The following is a 16,188-nucleotide window of genomic DNA, read 5'->3' as shown; positions in this document are numbered from 1 at the left end:
GCTGGGTACCCTTAAACAGTTCCTTTTACCTTCTGGGGCTGTTTCCACTCTATCCTAAGCTAAACCATGAGTTCCTTTAGTCTGCAAGTTGCAAGCTGACTGGTCACTGCCAAAGAAATCCCACATTCCTGCCTTGGTGGGCCCACAGAGCATTTTTTAAATTGGTAATTATTAACTAAAAAATCCCAAAGTCCAGCTCATCTTGGCGCACCTGCGTGGCTCAGTCAGTTAAGAGTCCGACTTCAACTCAGATCATGAACTCGCTTTCGGGGGTTTGAGGCCTGCATCGGGCTCTGTGCTGACAGCTCAGAACCTGGAGCCTGCTTCGGATTCTGTGTCTCCCTTCCTCTCAGTCCCTCCCCTGCTCTGACTCTGTCTCTCTCACGCGCAAAAATAAATAAAGATTAAAAAAATGTTTTTTCAAGAGTCTAAGTCGTCATGAAAATTACAAAGATGGTCACCAGGGAACCATGGCAACAATGGTCTGAAGCTGAGTTAAGGCTGCCAACTCTAGGGGGACGGGTGCCTCATAGTCCACTGCATCCTTTACCTGCCCTTCTGGTCTGGCACCAGTCCTGCTCCCTCATTAACATAAGCTACTGGAACAGGCATGTAATTCTGCTACCCTGATTTAGTCATGTATCTGCTGTGGTCTCCAGGGGCTCACCCTCATCCAACTATCCTCTTCTGCATCTGCTTTAATTCTTCAGTTATTTTTTTTAAGTTTATTTATTTATTTTGAGAGAGAGAGAGCAAGCAGGAAGGGGCAGAGAGAGAAAGAGAGAGAGAGAATCCAAAGAAGGCTCTGCGCTCAGCATGGAGCCCCATATGGGGCTCGGATCCCACGACAGTGAGATCACGATCTGAGCTCATTATCAAGAGTCAGATGCTTAAGCAACTGAGCCAACCAGGCATCCCTCTGGCTTGCTATTTTTTTTAATGAGGAGCTATAGTTCTGGACTGAATTTCTGTATTTCTCAAAGAAATTTTGTGATGATCAAATACACCATAACATGAAATCATCAAAAGCTCTGAAATAAAGCTCTAAGCGAGAACAAAATATTGAATCATTTAAATACACATAGAATGTATACCAACTAGGAGGGTGTCTTTGTCAGTAAATGTATTTTATGATTTTTATTTTTACATGTTTTGGGTTTTGTCAGCTCCTTTAAAATATGCCTGTTAAACCCGGGGCTCCTGGGTGGCTCAGTCCGTTGAACATCCGGCCTCGGCTCAGGTCATGATCTCATGGTTCGTGGGTTTGAACCGTGCATCAGGCTTTGTGCTGACAGCTCAGAGCCTGGAGCCCGCTTTCAATTCTGTATCTCCACAGAATTCGGTATCTTTCAAAAATAAATAAAAATTTTAAAAATGTTTGAGTATGTTAAAACCAAATAATAATACCAGTTGAACATTAGCTTTCCGAGAGATACCTGATCGGCAGTGCATGTTAGTCAAGAATGACTATCAAACCTTATCACCCACTCTTTCTATGTGCTTTCCCAACCAAGTTGACACTTTGCCTTCTCACATACAGAAGGAGATACATTTCACTTGTACCAGATTTACACATTCTGCATGCATATGAAAGGGCGCTAAAAACAACATCATGTAGCCCTGTTGTTGGTAAAGTATATTTAAACCATATCACTGACTTTGAATCGTCTCTCAATTTCTACACTTGCTATATTCTTATATTAGGAATGAGTGATCATGGATCACTTTCAGAACTTACTGCTTACCAAAGGCAATCCACAGCCATTTATTGCTAATATCAGAAAGTAAAAAATAGAAAATTTAGGATAGCCGATGCAAATGGAAATGCAAAAGAAAAAAAACCCCAAGCCAACCAACCCCCCGCCCCCGGTTTTCTGCGGGACCAGCAGCAGGAGCCCTTGGCTGGCAGGGGGCTGAAACCACTGTGCTGTTCTCTCTTCTTTCCCCCTCATGCCTTTCTCTCTCCTTTTTGTGTTTAAGATCGGAGCGCAGTGCTACTTGGAATGCTCGGCCCTAACTCAGAAAGGTCTCAAAGCGGTTTTTGATGAAGCAATCCTCACCATTTTCCACCCCAAGAAAAAGAAGAAACGCTGCTGTGAGTGTCACAGCTGCTGCTCAGTTCTCTGAGGCTGCTGGGGACCAGCCTCTGCCCACAGCCAAGGGTGAGACCTAGCGCATACCACGAAGGAGGGCAGGACCAGAAAGGAAGTCCCCTCGCACGAAGGCTTGCCCTTGCACGCCAGGGGCCCCCGTGAGCACAGCACTCAGTCAGCCAACCGCCCCATCCTGGCTACCAGCCAGAGCATCTACATCGCAGCCGTGGTGAGAATGTGGAGCCCAGATGTTGGCAGGGCCACGTTGGAAACAAAGGCAAAGACCATGCTGCATTTTGCATCTCCTTCCACGAACATGAAGCTGATGGAAAATCATCACCAAAAAAAAAAAAAGGGGGAACTAGGTTCCTATAGTGGTGGCCTTACTTGGTGTCTTCTCCAGAACACGGGAATACCATACTAACCCTTTCTTCCAAATCCGTTATTCTATATGTCGTGCATTTATTTGTATTGTTCTAAGAAGTTTACTAATTTACCAATTTACTCAGGCCTTACAAAGCCATACCAAATTAGCCTAAAGACAATGTATTTTATATCCATTTCCATTTTCATCATGTTTCCACCAAAGCTATGAGAACCAACATGTACCTCTGAATGCCTGCCTGACTATAAGAAGAAAACAAGAAAATGTTACAACTTTTAGAAATTTACAAAGCCAAGATTTTTGAACCCAGTTGAAAGAAAATACTAACTGAATTGCTGTGGGTCCACATTTTTGCCAAAGAGTCACCCTGAAAATGCTTTAACTGATAGGTAGCCTTATTTTCCCCCCTCCATATTTATATTGTCATGGCAAGCTACTAATGAACTGTGTTTAAGAAAGTAGTTTCTCTGCTTTTCAATCAAACTGACTGAGGACGAATATACAGACCTTTTTAAAATCTTTTAAAATATTCTTTATTCAGCAAAGTGAACTTTCCTGCTCCCTCCCTTCCCCGATGACAGGCCTTCCCTCCCTTGAATTCATAACGTACTCCCATTCCCAATAGTAACTTGATCTAAAAGAAAGACCCAGGCACAGGGCGTGAAAAAGTAAATGTTTGAAAGTCCCCAAAGGTTAAGCAAAGTGCCTCAATTTTTCCTCTCGCTCCAACCTGAAGTGCTTCGCAGCTTGCCCCATGCACGCTCCCAGTGCTGTTTAAACGACATGTTCCAAGTACAGCTGCTACAAAAATATTGCCTCTCCCTATTATCTACACTCATTGCCCCAAAGTATGTTTAGTGGATGGATCTGTGTGTACACAGCTCTGTATCTGTTTATCCCCTGCTTCCAACATAATGTGCTCTGTAGAACAGGAACTTCGGTTTTGGGAAAGAAAAGCCCCAGTAAGGCAGTAAGTGCTCTTCATACGTGCCTCTTCCAAACATCCCCAGATTCTTGTATCACAGAGTGAGTTACTTCCTAGCTTTTAATTAGAAACTATACAGTCTCCTAATTAGTCTTATTTGCTTACAATTATCCTGGAAACACCCAGGTAGGCACTTTACTTTTTATTTCAATTGCATAAGCAAAGTGCCTCTTTGCAACATCAAATGACACCAATTTCAGCAGAAGGGGCTCTGGATTCACACTCCTTCTGTTGGAAAAATTCAGTCTTTCTAGTCCTTTCGGCTCCTGGAGGAAGCACATAAAAAAGAAGCATATGATGCACGTCTTTTCTGTTAAGATCTTCCATGACACACACCCTCCCCCAGTCGTTTAGGCTTCGTTTGTTTGTTTAGAATTTCTGAAATGTGTTTCCCTTCCTCCACATTGCAAGTTCTATTTCTCTTCTCTCCCACCTAGTTGCTAAACAGTTTCTTAAACACACGCAAACATACACGCCCGAAACCAAAGGAAAACGGGAGTTTTATAAGTCAAAGCTTGACAGAGAAAGCAAGGACTTTCTGCCTCTGTAAATGAAAATCAACTGTGCATAAACTGTAACTCTGCAGAGGTTATGGATTCATTCTTTACAAATAACAATGAGCATTTAGCCCTGTAATAAAGGAAGTGCTATTAGCCACTTGTGTTGCATTATTGCATAGTTGCATCTTGCTAAGGGGCCTGTCTTCACTTCTCATTGATGTGGATGAAACACCCAGTGCTGGAAAAATCCAGTTTGCTCCACCAAAGACGATTTTCTGGAGATGTGCATTCAACAAGCAAATGGTTGCCCAAGCCATCATCTCCCTACTGGACCACAGGGATTAACTTGTTCACAGTGGGAAGATCCCTCTCTCATCTCAAGCCAGAACCTGGAGAGAAACTGTTAGTATCTGGGTGGAGAGGCTCCTAGAGGTCTCAGGAGCTAATTATTAAATAAAATAATGAAGAAAGAAGCAACCTAAATGAGTTAATGTCATTCCACCAAATTAGCCCCGTATTCCCTGTTTCATGGCAAGAGCTAGTTCACTACAAAGGGTTTTGTGCCACAAGATTAAACAAAACTATATCCTAAAGCCAAAAATAAGAAGAGATCTGAAAGAAGGGTCTGAAGAAGGACCTTTTAATGATCTACACAATCTTCCAAAGTCAAGAAGGGGCAGCCGATCTCCATTGGAGGGTAGAGTCTTAGCTTTTCTGAGCTATAAGAGACCCCAGAAAACATAGTCCAACCCCTCATTGTATAGATGAGGAAACCCAAGTCCAGTGGGGTCAAAGGAGGTGTGTGTGGCAGAGCCGGAACAGCCCTCGGCTATTCCGCTTCCCTTCGAGCGCCCTCCCCTCGTACTATAATCAGTTCGTTATCATAGATATGAAGTTGTAGTTTTGCAGGTGTGTTACTGGAGTTGCATCTGTTTATCCTATGATGTTACCCACATTTCAAATACATAACTCAGGCCACTATAAGTTAGATAATCTATCACACCAGTAATAACCTAGAGACAAGAGTTTGATCTACAGTAGGCTTGGATCCACAGTATATAATACACTGTCATCCCAATTCAACTGCACAGTAGACAGCAATGTAATCCCAATCTAATGGCTTAATCAAGTAGCAAGTTTGATAGCTATTTTTTTCAATCAGATGGTTGGTGACTTGGTAGAATTAATGGACTCCTTGGACTATTTTGGAAACACAAAGACAAGGTAAAGCCATGTCATGGTAAGTAATCTGGGCTGACTGCTATCAAGAAAAGTTATACTCAAAGAACAATGACTGAATGCAATAACTACAGCAACCCTAAACCAGGAAACACTAAACTGGGAAATCCAAAAAATAAGTCATATCCATATGACAGGAAAAAAAATTTTGGTCCTGAGTCTCCAATAATAATACATCTGATCATGATATGCAAAGAACCTCTTGGAAGATTTCTGGTCCTTAAGACAAGTGCCAGGTAAAGTGGCTGTAATCATACAAAACTGTCATAGAACCATCAATAAGGAAATAATATTTAAAATGTAAAGAAGTAATCACAACTGTGCTCATAATTTTAGGAGAAATTAAAAAAAGTTAAACCCAAAACTTGAGGCCAACAAAAATGCCATTATTTAGAGTTTAGATTCTTGTGAGCAATAACCTCACAAAGTAAAGAGTCTTCAGAAAAACAATAATTGGACTTGAGGTAAGCCTTAAAGATGCAGTTTTGGGGTGCCTGGATGGCTCAGTCAGTTGAATGTCCTAATCTTGATAGCAGCTCCGGTCATGATCTCACAATTTGTGAGATCTGGCAGCATAGAACCTGCCTGGGATTCTCTCTCTTTCCTCTCCCTCTGCCCATCACCTCCTCCCCTCAAAATAAATAAGCATTATAAAAATGCAGTATTGCATTCACAAATGCAAACTTATCCAGGAGACCAAAGTGACGGAAAATTAGAAATTGAGGTTTTGCTTTAAAGGAATGTTTGACACCACACCGGAGATGATTACCTAACCATTTATGTCTTTGGCCCCTATGTTTAGAGGCCAGAATGCAACACGTGCATTCTCTCTCAAAGGTGAGAGTCACAGCTCACCTGCTATTCTCTTCAGAGTCATTGAATAGGGTGCCCAAGTACAAATAAGGAAACTCAACAAAATATTTTCATTTTAAGAACTGTTAGGAACAGAAAAGGGAAAAGAAGATGGGATGGGGGAACCGCATTTCTTACAAAGGAAGTTAGGTCTTCTTAAAAAGGAAGCATTTAGAGAATGGAGAGAAAACTAAAAGTAAACACATGGCAAAGACACATACCTGACGATTCTCCCAGAGAGTAGCTAAGTTCTGTCTGGGCCTCCAGGGGCCTAGGGAAGCAAGGAGAGCATTCCAGAGTCAGCCAACAGGGTTAATCAAATGATAATTATAGAAAATTCCACCTCATCCTTCATGAAAAATAATGAAATGCTGGATGATGCTCCTTGGGTCTTCAGTAGCAATGCAGTGGGTCATCAGATGGTCAAGAGAAAATTACCAAGGAATATGAGTGAAGAAATTATCTTGAAAGTTTCTGAAGCACTAACATGATGTAAAACCTGAAGAGTGACTTTATGATATCTGGCAAGACTGTTACTTGTATGAACGCCATGTATTCATCTTCAGTGCAATATCTCCAAATGGAACAATGGCATTTCACATACACAACAATAGTGCGACTCAAATACATGAGCTAAAGCAACAGTTCATGGTGTGTCAGTGGTCAGCAAAGCCAGAAAGGAGATGAAATGCTGCACTCCCCACAGAGGCACTTGAGGCAGCAGAGGCTGCGTGGCGTTCGCTGCAGATCTCTGTGGGTCAGGAGAGGAATAGATCAAGGAGAGTTTGGCTCATCTGGGAATTCAGGGATACAAGTTCAACAACAATTCTTGGCATTTTTTTTCTTAAATGTTTATTTTTGAGAGAAAGAGAGAGCACAAGTGGGGGAGGGGCAGAGAGAGGAGGACAGAGGATCCAAAGTGGGGCTCCGTTCTGACAGCAGAGAGCCTGATGCAGGAGCTCAAATTCGTGAACCACAAGATCATGACCTGAGCTGAAGTCAGACACTTGAGCAGCTAAGCCACCCAGGCGCCCCCCGTTATTGGCTTTTAACTTCCATGACGGGAAATTAGAGTAATTGAGTACATGACTGAGTAGTTACAGTACATGATTAATTTTGGTCACAATATATTCTTTTCCTCCCTAGGGAATATTATGTCCAAATATGGAGTTGTTTTGTACATGTGTGCTTTAAACATGTTCTACCCTGGTAAATTTCGCTGTGTCCTTGAACTTCATGCTGCTATAGCCAGAGTGATTCTGTTGTATTTTCGGCATGTCCACCAAGCCTCTCAGTATATTCAGTTATCTTTGATGAACAGGGTCTGATCAGGGGACAGGAGGTCTGGGGCAATATAAGGAGACGGTCCCCAAGGCCCAGAACTGAGTCTCACCTACAAGCCATGTTAGCTCTCCGAGCTTCCCAATAGCCCTGCACACACCAGTCTTCCTCGGAGTTCACGTTAATTCTTTGCAGGAGAAAATAGTAATACTTTGATGGCATGATGGTATGTTTGGGGCAGCTTTATAAATACACACCTAAAATTACCACCACCTGCCATTTTTTAAATCAGTTTTTTGAAAGCAATCGGATTTTGTTCTCCTAGAGGAGCCATGGGCAAGAAGGTTAATGAATTCCACATTCTTCTCATCACCTGGCGTAAATTGTTTTTTGCTCTGAGTAAACAGTAATTACTGTTTCAGTACCTCTCAGCAGAATTTTATCCCAACGGAAAGAGTCCATGTGCCTCCCCATGTGATCACTACCGGGGAAATGATGGACAAGGGAAATAACTTTGGCTTTCTTACAACCTGCTTCTTATAGAATGGCTGTTCTACGTACGCTTTGTAATTAATGGAATATTACTTCATGTTACTCTTTAACCTTGCACTTTGTTTTATACCTTGTTCTGACTTTTAAGTCATTAAACAGTCTTTTTTCTTTACTCTCATTTCTGAGTGATCTGAGGGTGTCTACATCAGTCACTTGAGAGGACTGCCTTCCCCAGGCCTCGGTTAGAACGGGAACTTGTCTAGCCCTTTGCTACTTAAGATGTGTCCTGGGACCAACAGGCAACATTACTATGGAGCTAGTTAGCACTACAGAAACTCGGGCCCTCTCGGGATCTACTGAATCCAAATCTGCATTTTATTTTTTTAATGTTTTATTTATTTTTGGGAAAGAGGGAAAGCAGGGGAGGGGTAAAGAGAGGGGGAAAGACGATCCAAAGCAGGCTCTGCACCGACAGCAGCAAGCCCAATGTGGGGCTCGAACTCATGAACCATGAGATCATGACCTGAGCCAAAGTTGACCTCTCAACAGAGCCACCAAGATGACCCCAAATCTTCATCTTAATAAGACCCACAGGCAATCTGTGTGCCTAAAATTTGAGAGGTAGTTGTCTGTGAGATGACCAAGCTTACCTTCTGTTTTTACATCCAAACACGTAGCTGTCTGATAAAGAAACCATCAGCTTTGCTTGTCTCTATGATACTACCCTTTGGCTATTCCTCAGGATAATATTTGAGTTGTTCACATTTATTGGATGAATAAAAAAGGTGTTTCCAAAGTCCTTTCTTTTCCTTGTCATGTGCTGCCCAGCTGCAGTAAAGGAATAAGCATATTTTGGAATTCAAAGCAGCAAAAGCAGCATCTGGTGTGAAATATCTGAAGTGCTTCTGTTCTTAAAGTTTTTTTTTTTTTGGTGTTTATAAGGGAGATGAAAAATGCCCTCCAAAACTGTTTTCCATGAAGAAATGAGAAAAACTTCATTTCACAGGAAGTTGTAAACTTACAAAAATGAAGTTAAGACAGATTTCTGAGGCATAAACTCTTGGTGAAGCTTCTGTCTGCGTTGCCTAAGATGGGGGTGCGCTAGATGCCAAACAAGGCTGGACAACAGACATGTCCTCTAAACAGGACATTCCACAGATTTATATCTGCATTGTCCAAAGCACAAAACAGACTTGTATTCATTTATTCAGTGTACTTATTTTCCCCACACACCCCCTGTGTATCAGAGCTCTTTAAAAAATGCGTGCACAGGGGCACCTGGGTGGCTTTGGTTAAGCATCTGACTGGATTTGGGTTCAGGTCATGATCTCACGGTTTGTGAGCTGGAGCCCCACATGGGGCTGTGTGCTGACAGCGCAGGGCCTGCTTGGGATTCTCTCTCCGCCCTTTCTCTCCGCCCTCTCCCTCTGCCCCTCCCCCACTCATGCACATGCACTCTCACAAAATATATAAAAAAACATTTTAAAAAATTGCATGCACACGCACAGACACACTGAAATGTATCATATTCCAATCCCATTGTTGTTGAAGAGGTCCTGAAGGTGAATCATACCTACCTTCAATCAAATCAAGAAAGAACACAAAGGTCACCACTTCCTTTGTACCTGCAAATAGCCTACTGATTATCCAACTAGGATATCAGTGATTCCATCCCAGAATAAGGACTTGACGTCATTGTGCAGATGTAGTCATTCAGGGACCACCACCTCCGCAAAGGACCGCCTTCTGCTTTCACTGTTGACGGAATTCTGACTTTGGGGCTCAAAACCAGGTGTCCTCCCTCACTCTTCAGGCTGGAACCTACGTGTGTCCCAAGATACCTTTAAACTGAAAAATTTTTTTAAGTTGATTTACTTATTTTTGAGAGAGAGTGAGAGAGAACAAGGAGGGGAGGGGCAGAGAGAGAGAGGGAGACACAGAATCCAAAGCTGGTTCCAGGTTCCGAGCTGTCAGCACAGCTTGACACGGGGCTTGAACCCACAAACCATGAGATCATGACCTGAGCCAAAGTCAGATGCTTAACTGACCCAGGTGCCCCAAAACTGAAAATATTTAACTAGGACAGCTTTTACACCTGGGAGCAGTTTGGCTACCCAAAGTGACTAGCATTCTTGGAAGTGTTTAGTCAAACCCCAAAACAGAATACTACCAAAGATTATTTTCATTATTGCGATTGTATCCCTGATTTCTTGCTCATAACCACTGGCATAGTTGCCAAAAAGTACTTCTTACACGAGGGACCACCACGGCCCTGCACACCCACCCTCCGCTTCCTTCGCCAGGCCACAAAGTAAAGCGTATTTTCTCTTCTTCATAAGAAACTAATCGAGGAAGAAAATGGACACCAACAATCTCTTGTCAAGAATCCATTTACTCATAATTTTTGAATGTTTGCTTCTCTGCCCCTTTATGGCAAAGCTAATGGAAAACACCAGTCCAAGGTATCTGAAAGCCTCCTCCTATCTGAATAAAAACATTTCCACTAAATTAAGCACATTGAGATGATCAGGTGCTGAAGAAGAGAAAGCCCCTGCTCAGAGCCCGCTTGCTTCCCCCCCTCCACTTGTCTGCAGCTTACAGCATAGAGATTGGCATGAGCAGATTGATGGCATGATAGTTCCTTGGGGCTCAGTTCTGAAGTTGGCTCAGGTTTTGTTAATGCTGAAATTTGCAGCCCATTTCAATTGGACTTTATTTCTCAGTAACTAGTGTTTATGGTTCGATAGGGAAATGTTTCAGCATTAGCTTCCAGAGCTTGCTCAAGCAGGAGCTAAAAGCTGAACAAAACCTTCCTCTTAAAAGCATTTCCAACATATTTTTAAATGCTGATGGCTTAATTCCACTCAGTGAAATTGGTTCCCCACCCCCCAATGTTTTAATCTTGATACGCAAATTTCAAGAGGGAGACAGAAGATGGAGATTCAAAACAGGGGCGCCTGGGTGGCTCAGTCAGTTGAGCATCCAACTTTGGCTCAGTTCATGGTCCCACAGTTTGTGAGTTCGAGCCCCTCGTGGGGCTCTGTGCTGACAGCTCAGAGCCTGGAGCCTGCTTCAGATTCTGTGTCTCCCTCTCTCTCTGCTCCTCCCCCACTTGTGCTCTGCTCTCTCTCAAAAATAAATAAACATAAAATAATTTGAAAGAAGGAGAAGAAAATGTAGGTTCAAAAGAGCCTGGAAGCTTGATCATCTTCCTTAGACCGTATACTCACTGTGGTGTAGACACTTGGGAATCTGCATGAGCAACATAGCAAGGCCAAAACAGGGTGATCTGTTCATACACTTCCTGTAGAAAGAACCTGCAAAGGAACAGGATTAAATTTCTATTTTAAGTGCATAGTTCTGCACGTATACTTCCTCAAGATAATGACAATTAATAATTCATCATCTTAGCCTTTTTTGGGTATGTAAACTTTTAAGTGAATAAATGCTCTTTTAAATAATTTTAAGTTGCATATGATTTAGGACTCAGGGATATCTATATTTATTTCTTGCTGTAATCATCTCTTCCAAATCACTGAAATAATATTACCATTCTTATCTTTGGTAATGCTGATATTCCTTGCTAAGGCAAAATTTCTTCTCTTTTGGAGAATGTTAATCTGTTTGCTTGGTGAGGAGTCATTGTATTTGGGGTTTGAATGATTTTCCAGGAGTCCCAATGGCCCACAATCAAGGTCAAAGCATATAACTGATCATGTATATCAGGAACCCTTAAAAAACACACACACACCTCAAGTATTCAGTATGCTGAAGAAATTGTACAATTGGGAGAACTCAGAGTCAATTATAAAGCCAAAGAGTTTAGAAAATGTTTACTGTACTCCTGATAATGAGGACCTGGAACAGAGGAGATAGAGGAGAGAATAATCCACGTCAATTTCTTAACACTAGAGACAAGCCTTGCCACACACTATCCATTACAGTGCTTTGCACCTGCTCCTTCTTTTCTCATCCTTTCCCTATTTCTTTTTTATGCTATTAGACATCACCTCTTCAGAGATCTTCAGCACCCTTTCAGATACTCCAGGATCCCAACAACCAAGCACTAAGCCTTCTGGATCTCCCTGTACAGAATCCCAAATAATCCCACTCATTAAAACAAAGGGAACTTGTTGTAAAAGAAATGCCAGAAGAATCATCTAGCAAATTGCAACCAAAATTCTTCTATTCCAGTAAACTTTCACTAGTAGAAATTTTGCACAGAAAATAAAATTTGCAGAATTTGCTAAAGAATGGTTTCAAAGTTACTTCTTAATAATTTGCTTTAATGTTTTGAAGAAAACTAAAAAGATAAGGGGCACATTATTTTATAGGAAACATCTCCGGGGTGAAGAATACAAGTAGTCCTCTGGGAAACTTTATGAAATAAGATTTTTAGTTAATGCCACATTATTTTCAGTGAGCTATATAATTTATTATCTCAGAGATGCTTTTTATTACATTTTAAACCTAAATAACTTGAAGAGTTAATTGGGTCACTGCAGCAAAATTTGGTACTTTCCTGGTGTCCCTTTCACTTCCCAATCAATGAAAGAAGAGAAGCATGAACTACTGTTTCAATCAATGGAGCTAAAACTCTCAAAAGTAGAATGAGCTGTAAGAATTCATCGTTTTCACTCAAAAGGCTCCCGAAGAAAAAATTTTTCAGGAAATTCCCCTTCTCCTTACCTTTTGTTAATTGCAAAATGAACATATTTCCAAGAGTAAGGAGTTTCTGAGAGTTTATCTAGAACTCGCCTACAGGCACTGAACCATCATTGCCCTGCACCCAGTGCTCACAGTGCCCGTGAAATCAGTTGAGAGCACATAACCTTCACTTTCACAGCAGTGTTTTTAAGTTTCCCTTTGAGGCTCCAATTCTTTTCTCCCTTGGCTCTCCTGTAGTAAGCTTTGGTTTGAGCTACAGCAAAGCATTATCTTCCTAAAGGTTACACAGGAAATTAGACAAAAATTGCAGTCTCCATAAAACAACCCAAGCTTGCACGAAGCCACATCCAGGAGAGGCTGCAAACATGCTAATCAATGGTGAGAGAGAGTCTAGGATCAATATCTTCAAAGACTTCCCCAAGCAGCAATGACTAGGAAGGAGCACTCAAAAAAGGTATCATGCTCCAGTGGATAAGGGTGGGGTCTAGGTCAGAGAAACCTGGTACGTGCTGCCTATCAGCGGTAGGATCTTGGGCAAGTTACTTGACTTCTCTGAGCTTCACTTTCATCATGTGTAAGGTGGTAATGCTAAAATGGCCATTACAGTGTCTAGGAGTGTGGTTGACCCAAGAATTACGAAGAATTAACAGAAAGGATCCTGCTCAGAGTAAAAAAATCCATAAATGTAGCAATATTTATATCTTTACTTCCCAAACATTGCCATTCAGAACATTGGGGGTAAGAAATATTTGTAGGGGAAAAAATATTTGTGGAAGTGAGGGACTGAGGAAGAGAAGAGGAGGGAAAGGAAGAGGGAAGAGTCTGGAAAAAAGGTTCAAGGTTAGCATTGAGAGAGGTATTTCACTCTTTTTTAAATAACTTTTTTGGTTATTTAATTTTTTTGGTTATTTAATTAAATAATATATATTTATTGTAGAAGTTTTTTTTTAAGACCAGGGACTAGGAACCTCAAGGAATATTACCCAGCACTGTAGCGCCTGCGGATCAGTCTTCTGACTGCTGTTGTACAGCCTGTTTCAGCAATTATGTGCACCTGGCCTCTTACTGCTATAGGTCATCACTGGGTCTCTGCTATTCCAGACCCTCAAAGCCCAGTTCCCTGGTGGCTTCTCCTGCCTTCAACCCCAGTCGACAAAGGACAACCACCATAGAGCTACTCTGTGAGGCAGGTTCCCCTTACTAGTCCATTCCTTAGCACTTTAGTGAAGGGAGTCCAATGAACCTCCAGATGAAGAGAGCCACTGGTGAGTTCTCGGGTCTTATGTAATAAATTCATTCCAGCAGAGCCACATCCCTGAACCTTTTATCCTCAAATATTCTTCCAGGACAGTTCTGACATCTTCTCTCCATTGGTTTAAGCCACATTTCCCCCAAGCTTTACAGAGCCATCCCAACAGTGCAGTGGGACAAGATCCAGGTGTCCTAGTAAAATGTTAAATCCTGATTCATGAAACACTGTCCCATTAGAAAACTCTTATCCACTCTTATATTCTGCCACCCTCCCCATTATCCACTGAGTTGAGAGTTGGACACCCTCCAGGTCCATCTCACTTGCATTCTAACCCATCTCTGTTTACGTTCATCCAGTCCTCGGGCAGCGTTAATGAAAGATCTTGTTCTCCCATCACAAAGAAAGTCCTTTCCCAGTGGAGTCATCCTTAGACTTGACCTTAACTATCCATGAGAGGTCATGGGCAGTATTTGAGGAGGGCAGGTATTATCATGTAAAGCATCTTCCGTGGACAGGGCCTCAGCCTGGTCTCAGCAAGGAGGAGTAAACCCCTTCTGCCAGAAAGCCTTCAGCTCCTCCATTAACTGTCCCCATTCCAGGTCTTCCTGTCCCACTCCTTCCCTGGGAAGACCTTGACGTAAGGACAGAAGACTGCCGGGGTAGTGGATTCAGACTTTTTATTTTTTACTTTATTTATTTATTCTTTTTTTTTTTTTAGAGGAGCAAAGGGAGAGACAGAGAATCCTAAGCAGTCTCCACCACAGCACAGAGCCTCACTTGGGGCTCCATTCCACTCCCCTGGGATCATGACTGAGCTAAAATCAAGAGTCAGATGCTCAACCAACTAAGCCACCCAGGTGCCCCAAGCCTTTTTTAATAATTCAGCTGCTTTCCCACTTAGGTCTGAGGCCTGCTTTCTGCAGTCTGTCCTCCAGCTCCAGGAAAAGAAGGTGTCTTCAAATGTGGCTTTCACACCATGCCCTGAGTGCTTTGATTGTACTTAACAGCTAACTAATCCCACAGTCTTGACAATTACCATTGTTCCCACATCTCTCAAATGTTATAGATATTGATTAGCTAGTACATATCTTTCCATATGTATCCCATCCCAATTCATCATAGGGAGTCTTAGTAACTGTGATGCAACAGATGCCTAAGACTCTCACAGCCAAAAATACTCCCGTGGCATTTCGACTAAACACCCCAGAAGATAGCTATGCTGGATTTCATCCATTAGCCCCCTTGGATCCACCCTCCACTCTTATTCAACCTACTACCCAGGATGAATATTTATGGACTGAATCAATGAGCTCCCTTGCTCTCTTCCTTCCTGTGTACTTCAGCAGAAAATCAGGACATGGAGCAGAGTGAGACTGGGGTATTTTCCCCCCTGGCTCCCTCCCTGCCAGGCCCTGATTTGGGACCAGCTAGGCCATACTAAGAAAGGTCACAGCTACCTCAGACATTTCTCTTCAGCTCTCTCTGGGGTCTGATAATCACTTCCTCTTATTCTCCTTCAGCCTAGGGATGTTCATTGCTTCTAAACAAGAATTCAGAGTGTTTTATCACCCCTTGTTGGTTTCCTTAACTCTGCCCACACATTTATAAATAGCATCTCCATTTAACTGTCCTCAATGTCTGACTGCAGAGCATCACTGGCTTCCTGCCTGGCTTCTTACTGATGCTGTAGTCACCTCTCAAACTGTGGCAAGCCCTTACTGCTTCTGCTCTTTTTTCCTAAGTTTCCTTAAGAAGCAGTCTTTCCTATCAGAAAATTCTGAGGGAAGTTCTTGGGGATGGGTTATAACACCCAGTGTTATTCCCATCGCTACCCACTGTCCAGCCGAGATCCCAGGCTCTCAACTACCTTGTGTGTTAGAGTGACTTTTTTGCCTAACAACAGACCTCTGCTAAGAACTGGGGTAGATTTTGCTCATGTTCTTTACTCCCAGATGTTCACTTCAGCATCCCAGTCCTTGACCATTAACCCCAATAGTCATGTTACTGTTTTTGTGAGGACTTATCCATTCTTCCTTCAAGGAGGGCTCCTGGCTCCCAGCTGGGATATGCCAGGGATATGAGTCCAGATGGAGTCACCTTGGGTCATTTGTCTGTGTCTCTTACTAAACATGACATCCTAAATTAATGTGTAAGTAGAAGTAATTTCAAAGTTCATTTTGAGTGTGCTTCCTATTGTCATTCCAAGTATATTAAAGACTAAAAAAACTTTTTTGAAAGTTTTCATGAATTCAAAAGACAAAGAACATGCTTTATTGGCATTAATACAGATTTTCCTGGCGTGTTGTGAAAAAAGGAACAGAGGTCATTTCAACCCTCAAAATGTCAGAATTAAAGACACTTGTGTAACACCAGAGTTAAAAAAAAAAAAGTCACAGAGAATCAGCTGCTGTAAGATTTTAGAGAGCACAAGACCTAGTTGA

The 16,188-nt window shown here is 42.1% G+C and overlaps 1 protein-coding gene across 1 annotated transcript in view; it reads left to right on the top strand.

Annotated features, from left to right (window-relative positions):
• The window catches only part of RHOJ (ras homolog family member J), an 80,686-nt gene extending 76,246 nt beyond the window's left edge, over positions 1–4,440 (top strand). The window contains exon 5 of the mRNA XM_029951980.1: positions 1,981–4,440. Coding sequence (XP_029807840.1) covers positions 1,981–2,127 — 147 coding nt within the window. The 3' untranslated portion in view covers positions 2,128–4,440. The remainder of the gene's footprint in view (positions 1–1,980) is intronic.
• Positions 4,441–16,188: the final 11,748 nt, after the last annotated feature.

The sequence above is a fragment of the Suricata suricatta genome, chromosome 9 (genome assembly GCF_006229205.1).
Source record: "Suricata suricatta isolate VVHF042 chromosome 9, meerkat_22Aug2017_6uvM2_HiC, whole genome shotgun sequence".
Classification (NCBI taxonomy): Eukaryota; Metazoa; Chordata; class Mammalia; order Carnivora; family Herpestidae; genus Suricata; species Suricata suricatta.
This window is presented reverse-complemented; position numbering and strand designations above follow the sequence as displayed.